Source organism: Loxodonta africana, chromosome 10, assembly GCF_030014295.1.
Source record: "Loxodonta africana isolate mLoxAfr1 chromosome 10, mLoxAfr1.hap2, whole genome shotgun sequence".
NCBI lineage: Eukaryota > Metazoa > Chordata > Mammalia > Proboscidea > Elephantidae > Loxodonta > Loxodonta africana.
The window spans coordinates 107352239-107379135 of NC_087351.1; the positions used below are offsets into that span (position 1 = coordinate 107352239).

Below are 26897 nucleotides of genomic sequence, written 5' to 3' on the forward strand. Positions count from 1 at the left end.
CTTATTAAATTAAATCAATTTAAAATGACTCTATGATTAACATTTATATTAAGTTTATATTTTTCCATACTGCATAAAAGCTTAGTTGTTTTAATTTTACAGAATTCTGACAGAAGCCTACTTACTCAGATGCATTTCTTCTCAATCTCATGGCTTTTGAAAGTTAATGAGGTTGATTTTCTTCTTATTTTTTATCTTACTGTTTCCCTGTCCTATACGCAGCGTACCTTTGAGAATAAAATGGCATTATTGTATAAACTTCAAAAATTGGTAAACATATATAGAATTTCTGCTTTCTTAAATTGTTTTGAGTTCCTTATTTTGAATAATTTATATTATTTTGAGATATTATGGAGAGTATTTGTAATTTATAAGTTATTCTCTGTCCAGATGATAAATACCAACTGGAAGGGAGTGTTGTATAATTATAACACAAGAGTGAAGTATAAAATTGGAGGATAATTTGGTTGTTGGTTGTTAGAATTAGACATTCCACTTGCTACCGTCTTTTATTTTAGCTGTTTATCAATTGCAATTATAAAATGAACCATTATTTTAAAAAAGATCCAGCCATATATACAATTTATTAGTTGATGAAGCCATATAAATTTAATAACATATATAAAAATACATTGTAAGCTATAAACCTCTACAATGAAGTATATTTATTATTATTAAGGTAAAATAATATTTGATAATTGTTTGAAAATATTAATTATTCCAAAGGACTCACTCATTTACATATTTTTTCCTTACCTCCCTCAGCATTAAAAGAGAAATACTTCCGCTGGTAAAGTCACTCTGCCAAGATGTAGAATACGAAGTTCGATCCTGTATGTGTCGGCAGTTGGAAAACATAGCTCAGGGCGTTGGGTAAGTATACTTTGCAGAGCCTTTTGACACATGCTTACTTCTGGATTGCCAGATAAGTATATTCAGTTCATGTGTTTCATGAAAGCATGCCACTGAAAGCCTATACTTTACATGACGTGTAAAAATGATCATAACAACCACTACCTCCTGATGTATCTGTTGATTAAGAGACAAAAGTGTACATGTTTAACATGGTGATAGACATTTTGTTAACATTAATTTCTTCTCTTCTAACCTTAGTTACTTTGTTTTAATTCCAAATACCTAGACCAAAGAAGGGAAAATGTCCCAACATAAGCCATGGTTGGAACATGGCTGTAGCATTTCTTTTGACTGGCAGCTGTAGTATTGGGTCAGATGTGGTTATTCTAAAGGAAGCTTTTCTGTGTCTCCTGTGTGACTCCAAGCTTCTACTGTCTGCCTTGTTGCTCTGTTTACCCTTTGGTGTATGAAGCTCAAGAAGGAGAGACATAGGGCAGCCAATCTCTTTTCTTCACTATAAAAAACTGACCTGGGTATATGAGCCTGGGTGGCGCAAGTGATTTCTGATCAAGTGCTAACCCAAAGGTTGGTAGTTTGAACCCATCCAGCACCTCTGTGGGAGAAAGGCCTGGCAAAATGCTTTTGTAAAGATTACAACCAAGAAAACGCCATGGAGCAGCTCTACTCCGTAACACATGGGGTCGCGTGAGTTGGGGACCAACTTGATAGCAGTTAACAACTATACACGCCCACACAGATTTTTGTTATTATATACCCATTTTTTGCTAAAGAATCTTAAATTGGTATAAAACCATTAGAATCTGTTGTATTTTAGTAGAAGTTGCAGTGATTTTTCACCTGTTTTTTTTTGTTTCACAAGCAAGAACAATCAGATTGTGGCCATTTGTACCCTTGTTAATTTTGTTTTTAATCTGGGCCAATGTTTAAGGCTTCAGGAAGGCTTTAGAATGTCACAGGTTCAGAGCATAGTAGTGCACTCTGTTTTGTGTTCACCGTTACTAAGTAGGATTTATAGTACTCTTTAGAGTAAGTATTGTGTTGGAAGCTTAATCCTTTAATTCTCTTATTGTGATCTCAGAACTACTTTCATACTGATAGGTTAAGCTAACTCCTGGGATCATTGTGGACCATAATGAATGCCATCTTGCCTAGGCCTGTGCTCCTCCACTAGGATCAGATCCTATTAGGAGAATATATTGTTATATTCCTGCATTCTGTTTCGTGTCATCTTATAGTTTGCCACTGTTCACAAATGGGTAGAGCAAGTGTTTTCAGATTATTCCTCTGAAAATTAATAAAGGATTATTGCTTAAGGGTTAATTTACAAAACAAAACTAGAAAGAAGCTATCTAACTTAAGTTAGAATCCACTTAAACTAATTTGCTTGATTATATGTACATTTATTTAATTTTGAGTTCTTAGTATCCTATTAAGAACATACTAATAGGACTTTCATTGTTATGATGGCTGAAAACTACTAATGCCTGGGTCGTTTTCTCTATCTTCCTTTTGACAAATGCATAAAACTCAAGAGATACACAGTTAATTTTTTTAGTACTAGGAATTTTGTTGAAGATTTGATAGCTAGTAGGAGGAACTTTCTGCAGTCAAGGCTAGATAAGGTCATAAGGTAGGGCAAAGGGTGCGGGAAAAGATAACTTTAGGGTTTATTCCTAGTCTGATAGAGAACAGTATCCCCACTACTATACTAAGTCCTGTTCTAAAGTACTTAGAAATGAGGAGTGCTAGGAAGAAGTCCAAGAGCAATATAGTCTGGAATTTGTAATTTTGCATTTGCCCTAGCTGGCAAGGGATGACTTACTGATAACTTTAAATAGAAATGAACACCATTATTCATTAGTAAGATGAATGGGAAGCAAAATCAAGACTCTTGTCATAGTCTCATATCATATATATATATATATATTATATATATATATATATATATATATATATACTCATTGCCATCTAGTCGATTCAAACTCATAGCAACCCTATAAGACAGAGTAGAACTGCCCCGTAGCGTTTCCAGGGAGCCCCTGGTAGATTTGAACTGCTGAACTTTTGATTAGCAGCTGTAGCACTTAACCACTATGCCACCAGGGTTTCCATATTCATAGCATATCCATATTAAGTAAAAGCACAAAACACTAGAAAGCTAACTATGGATCTTATACCAGCTTAAAGTCAAAGAGAAGGATTCTTAGAATAATCAGTTAATTGGGAATAATATTAAGAAGAGAGCCCTGGTGGCACAGTGGTTAAAACACTCGGCCACTGACTGAAAGGAGAAAGATGTGGTAGTCTGCTTCCATAAAGATTACAGCCTTGAAAATCCAGTAGGTCTCTATGAGTTGGAATCGATTTGACGGCAACGAATTATTAAGAAGAGATCATACACATTCATCACAGGGAAACAACTATTGAACAGGTCTCTCCTTGTTCAAAGATGACTAGAGAGAAAAAAAAGCAACAAACATGAGATACACAAAAAGATCCTTCAGAGTGAGAGAGGAGGAGTATATATAGCACTCAAATTGCAAAGAAAGTTTATACTTTTGAAAAAGTTTATCAGACTTCTAGTTCTGCCTATATGACAAACAAGGTAACCTAAAAATCCTCCCACTACAATTTCTGAGAAAATTAAACATCCATTCATGATAAAACCTCTTCGGAAACTAGGGGTAAAGGGAGGTTTCTACATCTGATAAAGGGCATGTATGAAAAACCTACAGCTGACATCATACTTCGTGGTAAAATAACGAATGCTCCCTGCTGCTAAGATCAGAACTAGGCAGGAATGTCTGCTCTCATCACTGGAGGTTCTAGCCACTGAAATAAGACAAGGGAAAAAAGAAAAAACCCAAAATCCCTGAAGACCTGAAGGGAAGAAGTAAAACAATTTCTATTTGGATGACATCATTGTTTTCATTGAAAATTCTCAGTCATCTACTAGAACTAATACATGAATTTAGCAAAGTTTCAGGATACTAGGTGTCTTAGGCATGTGGTGCTGCTAGAACAGAAATACAGTAAGTGGGTAGCTTCAACAAAGAGAAATTAATTTTCTCACAGTCTAGTAGGCTAGAAGTCCAAATTCAGGGCATCAGCTCAAAGGGAAGGCTTTCTCTTTTGGCTCTGGAGGAAGGTCCTTGTCATCAACCTTCCCCTGGACTAGGAGCTTTCCTGTGCAGGAACCCCAGGTCCAAAGGACTTACTCTGCTCCCAGACCAATTTCTTGGTGGTATGAAGTCCTCAGTCCCCCTGCTTGCTTCCCTTTTCTTTTATCCCTTGCAAGATAAAAGGCGGTGCAGGCTACATTCCAGGGAAATTCCCTTTACGTTGGATCAGGGATGTGACCTTAGTAAGGGTGTTACCATCCCACCCTAGTCCTCTTTAACATAAAATTACAATCACGAAATGGAGAACAACCACACAGTACTGGGAATCATGGCCTAACCAAGTTGACAAGTATTGTATTTTTATATACTAGCTACACATATTTAGAAAATGAAATTTTTACAATCCCGTTAACAATAAATTTATAACATGTACAAGACTTATGTGCTGAAAAATTACAGAATAGTCCTGAGAGAAACTTTTAAAAAATAGATTGAAAAATATACTATATTTGTAGATTGGAAGATTCAGTACTGTTAAATGTCAGTTCTCCCCAAATTGATCTAGAGATTCAATGCAATCCTAATCAAAATTGGAAAACCAACTCTAAAATTGATATGGAAATGTAAATGACCTAAAATACCCACAGTAAATGAAAAAGCAAATGACTTACACTACTTGATTTCAAGATTAATAATAAAGCTACAGTAATGAAGAGAGTATGATGTTTAAAAGATAGACATACGACTCAATAGAACAGAACAGAGATTCTAGAAATAAAGCCACACATATATATTCAATTGATTTTCAGTAGAGATGCCAAAGCATGATATCTTCCATCTCGTACCCATAACACCTGGTCACATCATAAACCTTCTCTTTGTCACAGTGTATGCCATTGTAACGACATCTTACCATGATGAGTAAGTAGAAACAAATTAAGATGTTGAGTAAGAACCACTTGTGCTTTTATTATAAATATTTTATTTTAGCTAAACGCATTCATATTATGTTTCATTCTTTGTGGGGGGAACATCTAGTGCCATGTCTCATTCCTCTGTTTAGAAATTTGTTTACTGTAATGTCATGTTTTAGGCGGGTGGAAAAATAATTTATCCCCAGAAATCTAGATACGGTAAAACCTGTGAAAGCCGGAACCTGTGTAAAGGCAGAAGCCTGTTAGAGAAGGAAAACTCAAATATTTTCCACTAAAATGATCAATAGAAAAGTGGTAAGACTGCACCCTTCAAAGGCGGAAAACTTGTGGGACCCAGAAAAACAAGGCAGTCTCGTCGAGTTCTGGCTCTCACAGATTTCATAGTGAGAAGATCTAATTTGGCTTTCTACAATTGCTACTGGTAAGTCTTTCTAATCAGTCCAGGTCATTTGCTGTAGTTGCTTAAAATAGTAAACTATAATTTATAAAATTTAGTATAAATTCCTAATCATTAAGATCTCAAAGGTAACAATATTATTGTTGGAAAAGTGGAATTGATGTAAGTAATTGTGAAATTACTATTGATGTTTCTTGTATCATATTTTCCCAGCCAGATTGCAAGCTTCTGGAGGGCAGGAGCAGTATCCTTGTGACTTTTCATATTATTTATAGCACCTAGCCAGTGACTTGTTCATAGTAGATTCTTGCTGCAAATGTATTGGTTTAATTTATTTTCTTCTATTGCTTATTGTGCAGGACAGAACTTACAAAAAGTGTGGTGCTCCCCGAATTAATAGAACTATCTAGGGATGAAGGCAGCAGTGTGCGGCTTGCAGCCTTTGAAACTTTGGTTAATCTGCTTGACATTTTTGACACAGGTAAGTCTTCATGTAGATACATCTTTGCTTCTGAAAACGGTATTTTCCCATGTGTTATGTACTGTAAATGAAGGTAGCGTTTTTAAGTGACCTTTTATGGGGAATGTTATTTATTTTGATTTTGTTGTTGTTGATGAGAATATACACAGCAAAACATACACCAATTCAACAGTTTCTACAGGTGCAACTTAGGGACATTAATTACATTCTTTGAGTTGTGCAACCATTCTTACCCTCTTTTTCTGAGTTGTTTCTCCCTCATTAATGTAAACTCACTGCCCCCTGAGGTTCCTGTGTATCTAATAATTATTATTTTAATTCTAGAAATATGGCCATTGGGGGAGAGGGAAGAAATTGGGATGGTGTATCTGAGTGGGGATGGGTAAGGAAGTATTTTTAATGTAAAATCAAATCGCAGACAATTAATTGCTCTACCTAATATATGACTAGACCCTTGACTAGTGCCGGGCATTAGTATATCAGTGAACGTTAGCCATTTTGATCAGGTGAAATGTGGAGGGGTAAATATAAAGTACCTAGGTGCAAAACTCAGTTGTGTAATTCTAGGATTATATTTACTTAGATTATCAGTATCTATTCTAGAAACCCTGGTGGCATAGTGGTTAAGAGCTATGGCTGCTAACTAAAAGGTCAGCAATTCAAATCCACCAGGTTCTCCTTGGAAACTCTATGGGGGCAGTTCTACTCTGTCCTATAGGGTCAATATGACTCGGCATCAACTCGACAGCAATGGGTTTGGTTTTTTTTTTTTTTTTTTTGGTTATTCTGAACTAGGAGAGAGAATCTCTTAAGATTATTGCAGTGTGGACAGTAGTTATGTGTGGATGTTACAGAGTAATTATTTAGGCAATGTGATGAAACAGGAGTAAAAATGTAATACATAATACGTGAATGAATGACTCTCCTTGTCCTTAGTAGTGGGGTACCCCCAGGCATTCAAACTAAAAACTTTGGCATCATCTTTAATTTCTTCCCCCTCATAGCCCCACACTCTGTTTTCACAGATATGGGCTAAACCGTGTTTTTGGCTTCATTTTCTACCATTCCTTCCACTTGTCTGGTATCTTATGCCCCAGGTATGCACGAGCCATAATCTCAGCATACCGCGTTCTTTCACACCTCTAGTGTTTCCTCACACTCTTTCCTCTAGTGTTCCCTTCCCCTGCTCTTTCCCCTGGCCAAATCCTTCTCCCCTTCAATGCCCAATTTAAATGTAATTTACTTTCTGGCACTTTTCCGAATACCTTACGCCAAGGTTCAGCAAAGTACAGTTTATAGGCCAACTGTAGCCTGCCTTGCATTTTTTGTAAATAAAGTTTTATTGAGACATAGTCATGCCCCATTTATTTATGTATTATCTATGGCTGTCTTTGGAAGAAAGGCCCGGTGATCAGCTTGTGAAAATCAGCCAGTGAAAACCTTAGGAATCACAACGTGCGTTTTGTTGTGCTTGGGGTTGCCATGAATTGGGTCCTACTGTATGGAGCTAATGACAACAACAATGGTTTTCTTAATACTACAATGGTATAGTTGTTATGGCAGATACTGTGTAGCCTGCACAACCTAAAATATTTATTATCTGGCCCTTTACAGAAAACTTTTGCAGATTCCTGCCTTCTACGTACTACTATTAAAACAGTGATCACATTGTCTTATGATATTTTTTCTGTTTTACTTCCTTGCTGACCTGAGTTTCTCATGTTCCAAGGACATTCTTCATTCATCTCTCTATTTCTACTACTCAGTATAATGCTTGCTTTATGAGAAATTAAATAAATGTTGAATGAACATTATTATTTACTAAATACGGTACTGAAATGTGATAACAGTAATAACAAAATACAAAGAAGCCCATCACAGCGTTTTACTGAGTATTTTTAGACCCTTAATAAAGTACTGATTCATTTCTGAAAATTTAAGAGAAATGTGAGTAATTTGGAGAGTACTCAGAATAGACTTAAATATCAGTAATATAGCAGAAATTTTACCTCAGCAGACTCGAAGAATTGACTGACTTTTTAAAGAAGAAGTATCTAAGAAGTAAAAGTGAGGAAATTCAATATATAGAGCATATTATAAGCTCACCTAATTTCAATCAAAAATGAAATGAGAACTAGGGGTTTACCCTGCAGCACGGTGTGAGATATGGGTAAAAGAGAACAAGAAGTTTTCCCTGTCTGCTACTCATCTATTTGTATTAGTGATGTTAGAATTCTTTTAGTTATTTGGACTCAGAACCTCCATCATGTCAACTTTATAATTGGTAATTACTATTTAGATTCTGCTGACTGAAACCCATAGTATAAAATCCAGACCCCTCAGTCTGACATTAAAGTTTTTGATAATTTCAACCTTCCTCTTACCGCCTTCTTCACCACCCACCTCTGTCATTGTCTTCAAATACTTTCTGATATTATGAGGCTAATATAGTATTTTCTCATTTTGGAATTTGTTTATACGTATTAATTTCCACGTGTGCAATATCAGCAACTGGATCTAAAGTATGTTTTATTTTGTTTTGTTTTACAGATGACAGAAGTCAAACTGTGCTTCCCTTAGTGAAATCATTTTGTGAAAAATCTTTCAAAGCAGATGAATCAATTCTTATTTCCTTATCCTTCCATTTAGGAAAGCTATGTCATGGACTATATGGTATGATAGTTCCTAAGAATTTCAAGATTATAGATAATTTCTCCCTTTTTATTCCGCCTTAGCCACTGACCTTCAGCTCTTCAGTTCTAAAACCTGTCCCTATATGTAGAAAACCTTATGAGATCTTAGAGTTTTGATAACATAGCTTACAGTGTATTCAAAATAATATTTTTCACTAATTGAAAGAATAATTACAGAGTAAAGTAGGCATAAAAAAACAACACCCATTGCCATCGAATAAATTCTGACTCATAACGAACCTGTAGGACAGAGTAGAAGTGCCCTATAGGATTTCTAAGGCTGTAATCTTTACTGAGGGAGCCCCTGGTGGTGCAGTGGTTAAAGCTAACTGAAAGGTTGGTGGTTCAAACCCACCTGCTACTCTGCAGGAGAAAGATATGGCAGCCTGCTTCTGTAAAGATTTATAGCCTTGGAGACCCTGTGGGGCAGTTCTGCTCTGTCCCATGGAATCTCTAGGAGTCAGAACTGACTTGATGGCAGTGGGTTTGATCTTTACAGGAGCAGACTGCCCTTTCTCCTGTATAGCGGCTGGCTGGTGGGTTCGAACTGCCAACCTTTCGGTTAGCAGCTGAGCGCTTAATACTGTGCCACCAGGGCCCCTTGAAGTAGGTATAACCCTTTAAATTTATGAATATTTTATCCTTATGTTTTAGTTGATATGTGATGATTGAAGCTCAAGTATATGAACTGTCCCCTCAGAGTGTGTATACCCTTCTTAGCTATTTGTTGAATAATATTATCATATGAGAAGTTCACCTTAGAATATAGGATATTACCCATAACTCTTAATATTTTGAAAGTATTACTCAGTTCTTTTTTACTATAATGTGAGTATTAATTAAGTTATAACCATCTATCATAGTAAAACTCTTTATGTGGATTATAGACATTTAATGGACTCTTTAAAAGCTTATTCATATATTAAGAGAATGAAAAGACAAGCCACAGACTGGGAGAAAATATTTGCAAAACACGTGTCTAATAACAGACTTTTATCCAAAATATGCAAAGAACCCTTGTCTCAGTTATCTAGTGCTGCTGTAACAGAAATACCACAAATGGGTGCCTTTAATAAACAGAAGTTTATTTTCACACAGTTGAGGAAGCTAGAAGTCCAAATTCAGGGTCCTGGCTCTAGGGGAAGGTTTTCTCTCTCTGTCAGCTTTGGAGGAAGGTCTTTGTCTCTTATGAGCTTCTGCTCCTGGGCGAGCTTCATGTGGCTTGGCATCTCTCCTCCCCCATCTCTGCTACGCTCACTTGTATAATCTCTTTTGTATCTCAAAAAAGATTGACTCAGGATACACCCCACACTAATCCTGCCTCATTAATGTAACCGAAAACTCAATCCCAAATGAGATTATAACTACAGACGTACAGGTTAGGATTTACAACAATGTTTTGAGGGGACGCAATTCAATCCATAACAACTCTTAAAACTCAACAATATTTAAACAAATGACTCAGTTAAAAAATGGGCAAAATATCTGAAGAGACACTTCAGGTACCTCATCAAAGAAGATACAGGGATACCCAATAAGCATTTGAAAAGATGTTCAACATCACATGTTATTAGGAAATTGCAAATTAAAACAACAGGATACCGCTACACACTTTAGAATGGCTAAAATCCAAAACCCTGACAACAGCAAATGCTGTTGACGATGTTGGAGGAACGGGAAGCCTCATCTGCTGTGTTGGGAATGCAAAATGGTACGGTCACTTTATTTTTTTTATATATATATATATGTATTTTTTATTGAACTTTAGATGAAGGTTTACAGAACAAACTAGCTTCTCATCAGTTACTACACACATTGTTGTATGACATTGGTTAACAACCCCACGACATGTCAACACTCCCCCTTCTCAACCCTGAGTTCTGTATCACCAGCTTTCCTGTTCCCTCCTGCCTTTCAATCCCTGCCCCAGGGCTGGTGTGCCCCTCTAGTCTTCTTTTGTTCCATGGGTCTGTTCAATCTTTGGCTGAAGGGTGAACCTCAGGAGTGACCTCAGTACTGAGCTGAAAGGGTGCCTGGGGGCCATACTCTCAGGGTTTCTCCAGCCTCTGTCAGGCCAGCAAGTCTGGTCTTGCTTTTTGAGTTAGAATTTTGTTCCACATTTTTCTCCAGTTCTGTCCGGGATCCCCTATTGTGATCCCTGTCAGAGCAGTCAGTGATGGCAGCCGGGCACCATCTAGTTGTACTGGACTCAGTCTGGTGGAGGCTGTGGTAGATGTGGTCCATTAGTCCTTTGGACTAATCTTTCCCTTGTGTCTTTAGTTTTCTCCATTATTCCTTGCTCTTGAAAGGGTGAGACCAGCGGAGTGTCCTAGATGGCCACTCACAGGCTTTTAAGGTCCCAGACGTGGTACAGCCACTTTAAAGACAGTTTGACAGTTTCTTACAAACCTAAACATAGTCTTACCATATGATCCCGCATTCATGCTTTTAGGTATTTACCCAAATGAACTGATAACTTATGTCCACACAAAAACCCGCACACAAATGTTTATGGGAACTTTATTCATCATTGCCAAACCTGGGAAGCAGCCAAGATGTCCTTCAGTAGGTGAATGGGTCAACAAACTGGTACATCTACATAATGGACAGAAAGAAATGAGCTAACAAGTTACAAGAAGCATGTAGGAACCTCACGTGCGTATTGCTAAGTGAAAGAAGCCAGTCTGAAAAAGCCTCATACCGTATGGTCCAAACGATATGACATTCTGGAATAGGCAAAACTAAGCGTAGAAGAAAAGATCAGTGGTTGCCAGGGCTTCAGGGGGAGAGTGGAGGGATGACTAGGTGGAGCACAGGGCCTTTAAGGTCCCTGGAACTATTCCGCATGATACTCTAATGATGGATAAATGACGTAATGCGTTTGTCAAAACCTGTAGAACTATACACTGCAAACAGTGAACCTTAATGTAAATCATGGACTTCAGTTAATAACAATATACCAATACTGGTTTATCAGCTGTAACAAATGGACTGCACTGCTGGAAGATGCTAATAATAGGAGAAGCTGGGCAGGGGTATGAGGTAGTCTACAGGAGCTGCCGGTACTTTCTGGGCATTTTTTCTGTAAGCCTAAACCTGCTCTAAAAGATAAAGTATATTATTAAAAAAATTTTATTGTAGCATATGATGAGTTCCCAGCTCCCTGTCTTAGTTAATAAATATGAAGTGAGTCCATTTAACAAAAATATTTTGAGTTTACTTTGCCATCTTTCAGACTTAATTTTTAAGTTCCTTCTCTGCAGACACAGGTGTCTTCACTGCAGGGAAATTTAGAATATTTACAATAAATAAATGGGGATGTGTACAATGGGCACAATATTATTATTACACCACCTTAGTTCTTGTTTATGGAGCCCTGGTGACACAGTGGTTAAGAGCTCAGCTGCTAACCAAAAGGTAGGCAGTTCGAATCCAGCCGCTTCTTGGAAATCCTGTGGGGCAGTTGTACTCTGTCCTATAGGGTTGCTGTGAGTTGGAATCTACTTGACATCAACGAGATTAGTTGTCTGTACTTTAATATGTGGCATGAATTGATGCAGGCATAATTCCTACATTAAGGTTTGTACTATTGAAATTAACATAAGGTAGAACACTGTGACCCATTAATTTCTTCATAATAGTTACCATTTCCTCGTTGCTTTTATTTTTGATAAATGATCTGAAGCCATTTGTTTAACTATTTGATTTAAATATTAAACACTTATTAAATATTTGATTCCAAATGTGTTTTTATTACACTAGGATTTTTCTTTTTGACTTTGTTTTCTATTAAAATGTTAATCAATATTTTTATGTTTGCTTTAGGGATTTTTACTCCAGAGCAACACTTGAGATTTTTGGAGTTTTATAAGAAACTTTGTACATTGGGTTTGCAGCAAGAAAATGGACACAATGAAAACCAGATTCCTCCCCAAATCCTAGAGCAAGAGAAGAAATATATTTCAGTACGGAAGAACTGTGCTTACAACTTTCCGGTAACAAATAATATATTTTTATTAACTAAGCATTTTGATTATAACTTGAAAAACATGTGAGTAGGTAACATTAAAGATATTTCCATACTTGACACTTGCTGCTTCGTATTATGTATGGTATACAATAGGTCGTTAGCAAGTACTTGTGGAATTTATGTTTTTCTCTAGGTGTAAATCAGACTTACATGAATATATTTGGATCTTCCAAATGTAATTTCTAATTACATTGTGATTCTGAGGACATGATTTCAATTTAAGTGAAATGATTATAATATCAGGTTATTGATGCATGTTTTTCTCTCCTTCCCACTCATCTCCTCCCTCCCACCTCTACCAGGCCATGATTGTTTTTGTTGATCCTAAAAACTTCCACGTGGAACTCTATTCTACATTCTTCTGCCTTTGTCATGACCCTGAAGTGCCGGTCAGATGTACTATTGCCATTTGCTTTTATGAGGTAAGTCTGAAGGATCGATACCACTTTACATTTGTTGTTAATTCTACCTTTGTATGCTCGATGACTTTGATATTTTCTACACCTCTGTTTACAAATTTGTTATAAGATACAGGCTCCACATTTCTTTGATGCCCTGTTCCTAAATCTTATTTAAAACTTCCCATCATTCTCTTCTCTTTTTAGTACGTTTGCAGAATTCATTTGCACAAATACATCCTATTAATTTATAAATCCATTAACTGAATTTATCTTTCCTAAGTGCTTTTACTTTATTTTTACTGCAAATGGACTGTGTTTTATAAGCATAATAGCTTTTAGATTCATCTCTTTATAAAATAAAAGCAAAAGTGATTTTAAATTTTTACCATGAATGTAATTGTCTTTTTTAACCCTTTGAGGTTGAAATTTGAGGCATATTTCTTGGATAATTGTAATAAGAATAATATATATGCTATACTTACAGTAAACACCTATGTGATATAACTTGTCAACTTTAAAAATGTCATATAAAGAGTTATTTATATGTGGTATAATAAAATATTTTCTTCCTTTTTAAGTTGCGTAGTAAATATTTCTTTATCATGAATGAGAATATTTCATCCCATTCCTTGTTCCTAAGTCCCAGCCATTGGATCAGTTGGGAGGGCAGGATGTCCACGGCAGTAGGCTACATGTTACTTCAGATTCTGTGGGTTGTTGGGTGATAACCTTTGCTTCTTTAAAATAAGTCTTTTTTTTTTTTTTTTTCCGTCGATGAGTGGAATATATGTTCCTTGTGCAACATCTAGGAAAGATTCCCTTAAATGGTGCTATTAATTAAAAACAATTCCAATGTCGTCCAGTTAAATCATTTTTGTAAATAACACCTGTAGAAATCTTGCTTTTGAAGGGCGCTGGCCGGCTACGTGGAAGCCCTGGGGGCACAGTGGGTAACAGCTCTGGCTGCTACCCGAAAGGTCGGCAGTTGAAATCCACCAGGCTCTTCTTGAAAACCCTGTGGGGCGGTTCTGCTCTGTCCTGTAGGGCCACTAGGAGTCCGCATTGACTGGATGGCAACAGGTTTGGTTTTTGGTTTGGCCAGCTAAGTGGAATACTATCTTTCAAGAAATATTAAGTGTACATTTAGGCTGGGTTCCTGTGCAGTAGCCCTGGTGACACAAACAGGTAAGCCCTTGGTTGCTAACCAAAGATTGGCAGTTTGAGCCTACCCACCTGCTTTACAGGAGAAACACCTGGCGATCTGCTCCTGTAAAGGTTACAGCCAAGAAAACCCTGTGGGCCGGTTTTCCTCTCAGCCGGGGCTGCTGTGAGGCAGAGTTGGCTCCACGGCACACAGCAACAACAACAACCATGCACACGGGTATTTGTTTAGATCAGTGGTCTCCAGAGAAGGCTGCACAAGACTGGAGTCTGGGAATGCAATATGAGAGTTTCTGTTTCTGTTTATATCATCTCTTTAATATTTTATCTCTATTTGTTTTATAATGTACATAATATATTTGCACCATATAAACATATTGAAATATGTATATAAAAATATTTTGCGGGTAGAAGTTAATTGGGATACTGTTGATCTCACTATTTGCTTGGTGACTAGTTTCCCGTATTCTCACAAACACACCATGCAGGTAGGCTAAGAATGATGCTCCATTCCATAAAGCAAAGGATTAGGCTAAGTCTGCCCATTCATTCATTCATTTATTACTATTCTTTAGGTCGCACTTTACAGCTCAAATTAATTTTTCATACAAAAATTTATACACATATTGCTTTGTGACATTAGTTGCAATCCCCACAATGTGACAGCACATTCCTCCTTTCCACCCTGGGTTCCCTGTATACATTCGACAAGTTCCTGTCCCTTCCTGCCTTCTCATCCTGCCTCCGGACAGAAGCTGCCTATTTGATGTTGTGTATCTGATTGAACTAAGAAGTACACACCTCACGTGTATTATTTTTTGTTTTATAGTCCTGTCTACTCTTTGTCTGAAGAGTGGGCTTTGGGTTTCAGTTCTGTGTTAACAGAGTTAACAGAGCATCTGGGGGCTATAGTTTCAGGGGTTCCTCCAGACTCTGTGAGACCATTAAATCTCGTCTTTTTATGTGAATTTGAGTTCTGCTCCACACTTTTGTCCTGCTCTGTCTGGAACTCTGTTGTGTTCCCTGTCAGGGTGGTCATTGGTGGTAGCCAGGCACCATCTAGTTCTTCTGGTCTCAGACTGGTGGAGTCTCTGATTTATGTGGTCCTTTAGTCTTTTGGGCTAATATTTTCCTTATGTCTTTGGTGTTCTTCATTCTCCTTTGCTCCAAGTGGGATGGGACCAGTTGATGCATCTTAGATGGCCGCTTGCAAGCTTTTAAGACCCCAGATGCCACTCAACAAAGTGGGATACAGAACATTTTCTTAATAAACTTTGTTATGTCAGTTGTCCTAGATGTCCCCCAAAACTATGGTCCCGAGGCCCCAGCCCCAGCTACTCTGTCCCTCAAAGTGTTTGGATGTATCCAGGAAACTTCTTAGCTTTTGCTTTGAACGAGTTGTGCTGACTTCTCCTGTATTGTGTGTTGTCCTTCCCTTCACTGAAGTTCACCCTCATCTACTATATAGTTAGTGAATTCCTGTCTGCCTCACTCTCCACCCTCGTAACCATCAAAGAACGCTTTTTTTGTGTGTTTAAACCTTTTCTTGAGTTCTTATAATAGTGGTCTCATACAATATTTGTCCTTTGTGTAAGTTTGCCATTTTAAATAACAAAAATCCACTGGTGGATTTAATTTTCCTAATAATGTTATTGGTAGATTCTGATAATTACTTTTATGTTCTAACTTTTTTCTTGTTTTTCAGAAAAATAATATTCTGAAAATATTTTCAGCGTGTCAAACACAACCCTGTAGAGCAGAGCAGAGGTTTTAAAAATTTTTCCTTTATCCAGGAACAATTTTTTTTTTTTTTTTCCAAATGAAATCTTACTCAGAAGTCCAATGTCTAAAATAAATAAAGGTGAATTAGAAACGATTGATTCCTCTGTTGTGGCTCTGAGTCTGTTTGAAGGAACGAAAACCTGTTCACAGAGCAGCTGGTCCAGTCAGGACCCTCGCATCTCCTCTTGTGCTGATCAGAGTCTTTGATGGGAAAAATGAAAATTGTTTTGCTCACTTAGGAGGTTTCACTACCCAGAGATCACTGTGGGCCTTCCGTAGGACTTGTCCTCTCTAGGAAGCTCTGAACTGAGATGAATATTCTGTGATGCCTGAGATACCCTTTAGGACCCTGTTGGCTGCTCAGCAGCTTTACAATGTGAACCAGAGGCATCCATGGGCTTCTTGCTCAGGATGTGAAGGCTGTGACCCTGTAAACCTCACTCTTCTGCCCTCCCTACCCCTGTGTGTCCACACACTCCAGCACTTTATGAGGCAGGTGATGTGTGCAGCTAACTTCTCTAGAAATAAAATTTTATGTTTCTTTTGTAGCCTTGTTTTATAAGAAGTAACTAATAGGGATATGTTTTAAAAATTATTGCTGTAAACCTTATATATCTCATAGTCTCAAATCTTAGAGACTTTATTGCTATATTTTAGGTTTCTAAACTTCTGAATTCTGGAGTATATTTAATACATAAAGAACTAATAACACTATTACAAGACGAATCACTGGAGGTAATATTTCTTTACTCTTCGGTTTTCTTAATGTTAAGCTTGAGTGAGTATATCAGTGCCTTTTTGTTTTTTTAAAACTTCTTGTGAATTGCATGAACTCTTTAAGGTGACTAGCCCCAGAAACTGCAAATCAATGTACTGTTATATCTTAGACTGGAAATTGGGAAGATTTAAAAATATTTGTGTATATGTGTTTATTAAGGAATTATTTGGGAAATGCAGAAAAGTAGACAGACAAAACAGCACCATTAGCTGCAATCACTGTTACCATTTTGGCATGTTTTTTCCAGTCCTCTGTTTTTTCTATATAATGGTTTTATTTATTTTGCACAATTGTAATCATATATCACGTTTTGTACCTATTTTTCTCTTAGTTTTGTTTGGGGAGCATAATATGCTTGTGAAGACCTTTTAAATACTTTATTTTGATACAGTATGTAGTATATCCCGCTCACCTAAATGAGCACTGGCTCAGTAAAGCTCAGCTCATCTACGTTTAGACATCGCTGAGGGTGTTACCTGATTTAAACAGCCTTCCAAAAGTTGGGAGGTAGTTTTGGAGAAAGTTGGCTGTGTAGCAGTAACTGTATCAGATTTATACTATTTGAACACTATCAAGAGGCAGATACACTGATGCATTTTCAAAGAGTGATTAATCGAGGAAATTGATCATGATTCTAAGACTTCAGTAAGAAGTTGGCAGAGTAAGAAAATAGAATCCCCCAAAATGTTGTTTGGTAAACAATACAAATAGTATAGTATACAAATAGAAATACTGTGTCAAAATCGACCTGTGTAAAGACAGATGAATTACCTAATCTAGATTAGAAAAATATAGTAATCACTTCAATAACTCTCTTAAAAGGTACTAGATGCCCTTATAGACCATCTTCCAGAAATCCTGGAACTAATGTCTACCAGCGGAGAAAGCAGTGTTCAAGAAAATAAGGTAAATACCACTGATCAAAGCAGTTTCTGACCTGATAATAGTATCCTCTTCTACAGGGCTGTTGTGAGGGCTCAAGGAAAGAATGTATGGAAACATTTAAAATCGGGCTTGTCCCGCAGTAGGCGCTCAGTAAATGTCTGTTGGAGTTGGAACAGCTTGAAGTTTCTTTACAATTCTAATATTAACGTAATTCGTATTTATTGTCCTTGGAATTTATATTCATGCTTCCAGTTTTCGTTAGCATTAATGATTACTCCAAGAATATCAAATAGTGAGGACAAAAGGGTAGGAATTTAAAGGTCAAAGCTTGCTGACAATAATATATAATAATTTTTCCTTTTTAGTTCGAAGATTGCTGTTGCAATCAATCTGACAGAAAGAATAATGAATCTGAATCTCTATTGCAAATTTGATCTCCAGTAACCTTAAATTTTACTTGTGGATTTTTCAAAAAGTATCTCCTTTCACCAGATAATTACCCCTGTGACAGCTGAGATGCCGCCTGAGCTCTGAAGTGAGCCAGAGCACCCCCCGATGTAGTGTAGGACGGGACAATCTGACTGAATGCTGCCATTACTTTATTATCATCAATGCTTTTGACACCTGTTCTTTTTCAGTTATCGGCTCTGCCTGACTTAATTCCTGCACTCACAGCCGCTGAACAGCGAGCTGCAGCCTCTTTAAAATGGAGAACACACGAGAAGTTACTACACAAATATGCCTGTCTGCCAAATGTCATATCCAGTGATCAGATTTATTACCGTTTCTTACAAAGAATGTTCACAATCATGATGACAAATGTGAGTCAACAGCTTTTCTCTTACTCTTTTGAACTCGTGGTTCATTTGAACTACCAGGTTCTTTACACTCTCAGAATAGCAGCTTCTTCTCTTCTGCCTAGGAGGATGTTATCTTCTCAGGTACCCAGGGAGGAAACTCAGGTTTCCCTTTGCTTCCCTACTGATTCTCGTTTGATCTTCTTCCTAGCTGGAGAAAGGAATGAAGAGGTGACACGTCCACTTACCTTATGTTTTTATATACTGCCAGGGAGAGCGTAGACTCGCTTTAGCTCTGTGTAGTTGAGAGGAGGCAGCGATCTCAACAGTAAAGTACCTTGTGCTCTTAGGTACACCTTTTATGTGTCTGTGCCTTACTTCAACTGTGTTGTTTTGTCAAGGCATCCCAAGGCATCTTGGTAATAGTTTGGGTACTTTTTCTTTTATAGTACCTAAGGGGTGACTAGGGGCCCTGGTGGTACAGTGGTTAAGAGCTTGGCTGCTAACCAAAAGGTCAGCAGTTTGAATCTACCAGACACTCCTTGGAAGCCCTATGGGGCAGTTCTTCTCTGTCCTATAGGGTTGCTGTGAGTCAGAATCGACTCTATGGCAATAGGTTTGCTTTTTTTTTTTTTGGTTTTAAAGTGTGACTGTGTAACAGATGGAGCCCTGGTGGCACAACGGTTAAGTGTTTGGCTTCTAACCAAAAGGTCGGCAGTTCAAATCCACTAGCTGCTCCTTAGAAACCCTATGAGGCAGCTCTACTCTGCCCTGTAGGGTTACTGTGAGTCAGAATTGACTTGATGGCAATGGGTTTGGTTTTGGTTTTGGTTTTTGATGTAACAGATAAAGATTATATGAAAAACATGGATGTCCTACTATGAATAAAAACGTAGAGTTAAAAGCAAGAAAAAAAAAGAAAACCTCTCAAACAGGCTTTATCATTCCTCAAAGCAGGGTTGTACTCAAACCTCCCCCCAGAGTTAGTTATCTCCCTTTTTCGCACAAATTTCCCAAAGAAACTTATTTAACCCATTGTTCATTGTACATTTAACATGACGTTCTACTACCACTTGTTGAATTATAAAAAAGTTGCACATACTGTTTGTTTTTCAAACTGTTAAAAAAGTACTTTGATTTCTCATTGTTTGTTCTCAGCAATGAGAACATAATGAATTGTAGCAGCCATCTAAAAAACCCAAAAGCTGTTTTATGTTCAGAGATTAAAAAAAAAAAAACAGAAAAAAATGACATTATTGATGCCATTTACAACTTAAGTAAAAAAAAAATAGGCACATATTTCATGAACTAATGCCTTCCCACAAGTTTATTTCATGTATCAAGACAAAGCTGGAAGGTTGAAGGCTATTTTATAGAGGAATCATTTTAAAAAGTGATTTTGACAACATTAACATCCTTATCAGTTTTATATTCGATAGAATGAATGTACCATATAGGAAATTTCACACAAGATTGAGAAGAATGATAATTCATTAATTTTATTTAACAATTAACTGAGCGTCTGCTATGTGTCAGGCACTGTCTTAAGAGCTGGGTGTGTAGAAGCGAACAAAACAGGCAATATCCTGCTCTGATGGAGCTTACATTCCAAAAGCGGCGGTTGGTGGTGTGGGCTAGCACGATAGGTCATAAAATAAAAATAAATTACCAGTGTGATAAGAGCTATGAAAAAATAAACTTAATTGTCTGTCTCAAATTAATTACTTAGTAGGTGTGTTTGCGTTTAGGAAGCTAAGAATATGTAATTATTCTGTTTTGTTAGCTTCTTTTATCAGAAAAGGGAAGTGATTTATAACATAGAGTGTGAACAAAGCCTGGAAGATTTGTTTTATTTTTTAAATAAGAGTTAATTCCACACTTAAAAGGGCATATATGATTATTTTTTATTATTATATGATTATTATAGCACATTTTCCATGATGAAAGAGGGCACTTACATATTCTGTTTCGGTATTCCTTGGAGAAAAGAAAGCTCTATATTTTTAGTTCCATATCTAATGGTCACAGTTCATCATTCATTCAACAAAATTTATTGAGTACTCACTATGTGCAAAACACCGTTCTGGGTACTAAGAATACAATACTGAACAAAAGAGAAAAAGTAGCTGTTCTCATTGAACTTACGTTCTACTGGAGACATGCCGTAAACAGACACATATTTATATATGTTATATAATGTGTCAGGGGTGAAAAGTACAATGAAGAACTGTAGAGCAGGGTGGAGGGGGAGAAAGTAATGGAGGGTAGGAGGATGCCATTGTGGATCTAACAGTCAGGAGAAAGGCACGCTTAGGGTAGAGGCTTGAAGGAAGTGAAGGAGTGAGCCGTGTATCTGTCTGAAGCAAGAGCAGTCCAGACAGAGGGAATAGTGAGTGAAGAGGCCTGGATACAAAGGCATGCTTGGCTGTGTGATGAGCAGCAAGGAGGCCCGTGGGACAGGGAGATGAGGCTGGAGAGGTAGCCTGGTCCACAGCACACAGGCCCTTGGGGGCCATGGTATGGGCTTGAGATGTTATTCTCTCAGACAAAGGAAGTCTTTGGGAGGTTTTGAGTAAAGAAGTGACAGAAACTGACTTTTTTTTCCTATTTTTGTTAGACGAGCTTTTAAAGATGCAGAAAAGCAGAGAAAATACTATAATGAACCTCAGCACAGTGGTTAAGAGCTCAGGCTGCTAGCCTAAAGGTTGGCAGTTCAAATCAGCCCTATGGGGCAGTTCTACTCTGCCCTGTAGGGTCACTATGAGTCAGAATCAACTTGATGGCAATTAGTTATATACCCATCACCTAGATTTAACAGTTGGTTAACGTTTTGCTGTATTTGTATTTTCTGCTTCATTGTGCTGCAATATTTTAAATTATACCAGTTGCCATCTAGTCGATTCCAATTCATGACAACTCCGTGTGTTTCTGTGTAGAACTGCACTTCATAGGGTTTTCAGTGGCTGCTATCTTTTTGAAGTAGATCACCAGGCCTTTCTTCCAAGGTGCCTTTGGGTAGTTTCAAACTGCTAAACTTTTGGTTAGTAGGTGAGCACTTAACCGTTTGCACCACCCAGGGCACCCATTTTAAATGATAGACGTCATTATATTTTATCTCTAAACATTTCAGTATTTGTACCTAAAAGATAAGGACATTTTTCCATATAGCTGTAGTACTATTATTACATTTAGCAAAATTAAGATATTCTTTAATATAGTTTAATATCCAGTCTGTATTAAAATTTTACCAGTTATCCCTCAAGTGTCTTGTTTTGTTTCATACAGAATACAGTCAAGATCTGTACCCTGCCTTCATTGTTACAGCTCTCAATTTTTTCTTACTCTAGAATAGTTCCCTTGGCCTCCCTAGTCCCCTTTTTCATGTTCTTGAATTGTGAAAGAGACTTGGTCAGTCATCCTGCAGAATGTTCCACCTCCTGCATTTGTCGAAAGCTTCTCTGTGGTGTTAACTTCATCAATTTTCCATGTTTCTTATAAACTGGAGGTTAGATCTAAAGGCTTGTTTGGATTTAGGTTCAGCATTTTGCAAGAATACTTGGTAAGTGCTGCTGTGTATTTCACAGTGCATCCCGTCAGGATGGCATTCCCCTGTGAGTGAGCTAAGAGAGGCTGTACAGGGGATGGCAGCCCTATCCCCCCCATCGCCCGGTTGTGCCTTCCCCCCTTGTGATCAGCACTGGAATCTACAGTTGATACTTTAACACTCTGACTGTCCATCAACCTTTTATCCATTAGTTTTAGCATCCATTGATGATTCTTGCCTGAATCCATTACTTCATTAGAACTTGTAACGCAGTGACTTTTTAAAAATTCTAGTGTTTCTTCTTTATTTTTGATGGCATTCTTCTTGTGAAGAAGTGCTTTCCTTCAACGATTTGGGTTATTTGATTACCTTGAAATACACTCCTAATGGAAAAGCAGGATCAATTCTTAATCCCTTCCCACTAATGAGCAATTTGAAGAGCCAGGAGTTGTTGCATTAGCCACTTCCACTGATGGTGACAAATAGGCTTTGGTTTTCTTTCTCTCTTTCAGAATTATTATGGACTCATTTTTATATCAGATAATGTTTTAATAAACTACAGTGTTTTTCCTTGTGCTCAAATTGTCACAGCTTCTTCAAGCTGGCTTTTATATCCTGTTCACATGATTCCATTTACTGTTTCTAGCATTCTTGATTTCTGACCAAAAAATTGACCTACTTATACTATAAGGTTAACCCATTATACTACCGATTGCAACCTGTTGCTGTTGAGTCGATTCTGACTTATAGTGACTACTTATAGTAGTGGAACTGCCCCGTAGGGTTTCCAAGGCTGTAATCTTTACTGAAGCATACTGCCACATCTTTCTTCTGTGGAGCAGCTGGTGGCTTGAACTTTTGATTAGCAGCCGAGCACTTAACAACTGTACAACCAGGACTCTTTTATTATATACTGTAAGATATAAAGTATATATTTTTTATATGACTAGTATATATGCATTTGAGATTTCTATTAGTGTATACACAAGATAAAGGAAAAGGGTAGCATGCTTTTTATTTAGTTCATTTATCCAAGATTCATTTTTCTTAAGCCAAGTGGTGTTTCTGTTTATATACATCTTTATCAATTTTGTGTTCTAAATCATGGCGAATATCCTTTATTTTTTGCATTCAACAGATTGAAAGCTCTACATGGAATAGTACCCAACAGACTGAAAATAGTTTGTGTAAAATATGAGAGGGGGGAAGCAGGCAGTACTGTCTCAGCAATGTAGCCTCATTCTGTTTGAATTTCAAGGATCCCCACTTTAAGGGTCTGAATCTTCAGTAACTGAGTGTTGTGATATTTATATGTAAGTCAAGAAAGATGGTGAACATGAATATACCTGGTTGAGAGATTTTTTTCTAATACATGGGTTTGAACCCAAACCCAGTGAAAATAGATGGTTGAATTTATTAGGAATGAGGTTTGGCCCAGTGGTGTGACAGAACTTTAAAGGTTAAAGGAGTTTAGAATGCTAGTGAACGTGATTGACATGGTGCCCCATGGATTCCAAGGTTTATCTCTGTTGTGGACCAGCGGTTTCAGTGAATGACACTGAGGTTGAAGAATAGCTAATTAAGCGAAAAGAGTGTATCTATCATGGATCTCTGAATTTATGTTTTAGAAGTGGCACAATTTTTGGTGATATACCTGACAATGGTAGGCTCTAGCAAATGTTTACTGATGAATGAATTAATGACAGGGTTCAGGGGAATGACTAAGAGAATGGGTGGTTGAGGTGTATTTGAGGAGGATGTTACTCAAGATGAGATTACAAGGAAGCGAGTGTCAAATATAAATCAAATCTGGATGATTTGAAGATGACTGTATCAAGTCAAATTAAGTTCGTAATGTGATGTATTAGTTGATTTGCCTGAGGGAAATCAATCTATTCCAGAGGGATGTAATGCAATGATTTGAGAGGCCGTGGACACTCCTCTTACTTTTAGCCAATAAGTTAAACTTGATTTGTGGGACCAATTTATGCAGAATATATACTCTTGGACTAGTTTAATTGTCTCTCTTATTTCTTTCTTTAAGAACGTCTTGCCTGTTCAAAAGGCAGCATCACGAACCCTGTGCATTTTTCTGCGTTATAATCGTAAACAAGAGCAGAGACTCGAGGTCATTCAAAAATTAATTGAACGTAAGTGATTATTGTCTTTTTTTTTTTTTTAAAGAACGTAAACCTACTAGTTGGTCTTAGTTAGATGTGGCATACATTGTATATTGTTTTGCCATGAGTAATTAGTTTGATATTGGTAAATAGTTGGTTTGTGTTTTTGTTTGAGTTTCGTGGGTTAATTTTATTTGTATATTTTAGATATCTTCATGACAGGATCAGATCTGTGATGAATGAAAGTAATAATTACTCTGGGCCTTCTGTTTGTACATTTGTACACTTGAGAAATTAAAACATGCATATATGTGTGTTGAAAGCTCAGCGTCTACTCTGATTTAGAACTAAAATGTAAATAGAATATCAATGAATCTGATCATTTACGTTATGTTCTACTTAAAATATTAGCAAAATTAACAGAATAAGGGTTTTTTGTTTTTTTCTTGAATAGAAACGTCAGTGTCAAGATTGTGAATCTGGTGAGCTGGAGTGGTTTATAATGTCATAAGAAATGAAGTCAGTTAACAAATGTAAATTTAATTTGTTAAGAGCTGAGATCAAGGCAGAAACCTTTAGTTAAAATGTTAATTCTAGAAATAGTGATGCACGCCTATACATATTTAGTGAATGTGTTAATTATTTGTATACTTGCTTTGACTGTAATGTTTGATGTTTTTATTAAACTTTATTAATAATCTAGCATAGGCAGGTAATAAGATTTTCTGCTTATTGGAGTTTACTGTTCTAAATATGAATTGCCTCTTTTAAAACAAATTAGAGTTCGTAAAATTTCATTTAAGAAAAATTGTTTTCCATATACTCTAACCTTTCTTTTTGTAGTCTATTTTAATTCAATTTTCATTTTTCAGTGGCAAAATCTCACATTTATTTTGAAAAAAGATTCTGTTTGTTTTTAGATATTAAGAATTTTGCCTTTGAACATTTAAATAAAGATGAAATTATTCTTTAAATATTGACCCGAACTATTGTTAATAATACTGTATTTATGTATGACTTGATTCAAAATATTTTTCAGTAAACTAGAAGAAGAAACAGTTAATTGGATTGTTAAAAAGACTTTGAATTCTTGCTGTGCCATTAAGCAGCTATGGGACTTCAATCTCTCAGAATTTCAGTATCCTTGTTTGTAAACAGGGATAAGTATGCTTACCCTATTGAATTGGTTTTTAGGATTAAATGAGATAATATGTGCTGAAGTACCTAGCACATAGTAGGTGATCAAAAAATAGTAGATAATAATCATTCAATAGTTAATAAATGTTGATGAAATTGAATGTGATGTTTAATAAGAAAGTGGAACAACTAGGTAAAAGCACTTTTGCAGGTTTAAGAGATGTCAGTAATTTTGGGGTCTACAAATCTGGGGTATATAATATGATTTTTTTCTCTTATCTCTTGTGTTATGCTAAAATTATGGGTATGAAGAAACTTGTCATGACTTGTGTGTGTCTGATTTTGTCATGTAATTTCATGTAGGGCAAATTAAATTTGTAACAATTTTTGTTGTTGTTTTTAGAACTGGGCCAAGGAAAAAGTTACTGGAATAGACTTCGATTTTTGGATACCTGTGAATTTATCATAGAGATCTTTTCCAAGTCATTTTTCTGTAACTATTTCTTTCTACCTGCTATTGAACTGACACACGATCCAGTAGCAAATGTGAGGTATGGTACCGACCCAAGAAAATACTTGAAAACATTATGCTTCTTATATAGTTACTGTTGTGAATATACTCAAAATCTTTTCCTAGCTGATCAAAAATCAAATGAAGAATGTATACCTCCTTTGAAATTCCAAGCATTCTTAATTGCTGGCTATCAATAGGACTTGGAGGTATAATCTCTCAGCACTGTCTCAAATCTTTTGTTTTGTCGGGTTGAGTGAGCAGTAAATCTAAGCCAGGTTGGAAAGCTTCTCCTGCCATTTGGATACATACATTGGTGTCAGGAGATGTTATGTAGATATTATTAGTCTTTCTAGGACCAGCGGAACAGTCAGCAGCCTGTCACTTCAGAGTTGGCTTAAGACAGCATCTGTCCATTTTTAGAGGCCCATTTATTGAGAGAAGTAGGGCTGCTTTGAAGTTTTGTCTTGATTTTTCCTGTGTTCATCTGCCTTACATTTTTGAAATCTAGTTAATGTTAATTCAATTTGATTAATTAGCTGTTAAGTTAGATGGAACAGGCCTGAAAATGTCTTGCTTGGAAATTGAAGAGAAGAATAAATATATTTTACACTGTTTTTCTCCCCAAATAAGCACTTTTTTTTTTAGGTTATTTGTAGTTGTTTTCACTTTTTATTTATATTGACAATTTCTTGTTTTAAAAAAGTACATTTAACAATGATGTAGTTTTTAACATTTAAAGTGCTTTTCAACAATTACTTATAATACATATATATATCTTGATTTTGCACATCTTCAACTTGAATTCATAATAAGAAATTATTTTCCCAGATGAGTGCACAAATTGAAAATTCCACCAGCAGGGTATCATTGACTTTTTAAATTTTCCCACTTGTATGGATGTAAAATAGTATCTCATTGCGGCTTTAAATTTTTTTTTTTTAATTGTACTTTACATAGAAAACTAGTTTCTTATTGAACAGTTAATACATATATTGTTTTGTGACATCGGCTACCAACCCCACAAGATGTCAACACTCTCCCCTTCTCGACCTTGGGTTCCCCATTACCAGCTTTTCTGTCCCCTCCTGCCTTATTGTCCTTGCCCCTGTGCAGGTGTGCCCATTTGCCTTATGGGCCTGTCTGATCTTTGGCTGAAGGGTGAACCTTGTGAGTGACTTCATTACTGAGCTATAAGGGTGTCCAGGGGCCATACTCTCGAGGTATCTCCAGTCTCTGTCAGACCA

At 36.7% G+C, this 26897-nt stretch overlaps 1 protein-coding gene across 1 annotated transcript in view; it reads left to right on the forward strand.

Annotated features, from left to right (window-relative positions):
- Window positions 1–26897, forward strand: part of PPP4R4 (protein phosphatase 4 regulatory subunit 4) — a 139417-nt gene that overhangs the window by 61806 nt on the left and 50714 nt on the right. Inside the window, exons 7-16 of the mRNA XM_003408846.4 lie at window positions 766–873; window positions 5690–5811; window positions 8362–8484; window positions 12330–12499; window positions 12837–12956; window positions 16536–16613; window positions 17479–17562; window positions 18180–18362; window positions 23927–24032; window positions 25543–25690. Coding sequence (XP_003408894.1) covers window positions 766–873; window positions 5690–5811; window positions 8362–8484; window positions 12330–12499; window positions 12837–12956; window positions 16536–16613; window positions 17479–17562; window positions 18180–18362; window positions 23927–24032; window positions 25543–25690 — 1242 coding nt within the window. The remainder of the gene's footprint in view (window positions 1–765; window positions 874–5689; window positions 5812–8361; window positions 8485–12329; window positions 12500–12836; window positions 12957–16535; window positions 16614–17478; window positions 17563–18179; window positions 18363–23926; window positions 24033–25542; window positions 25691–26897) is intronic.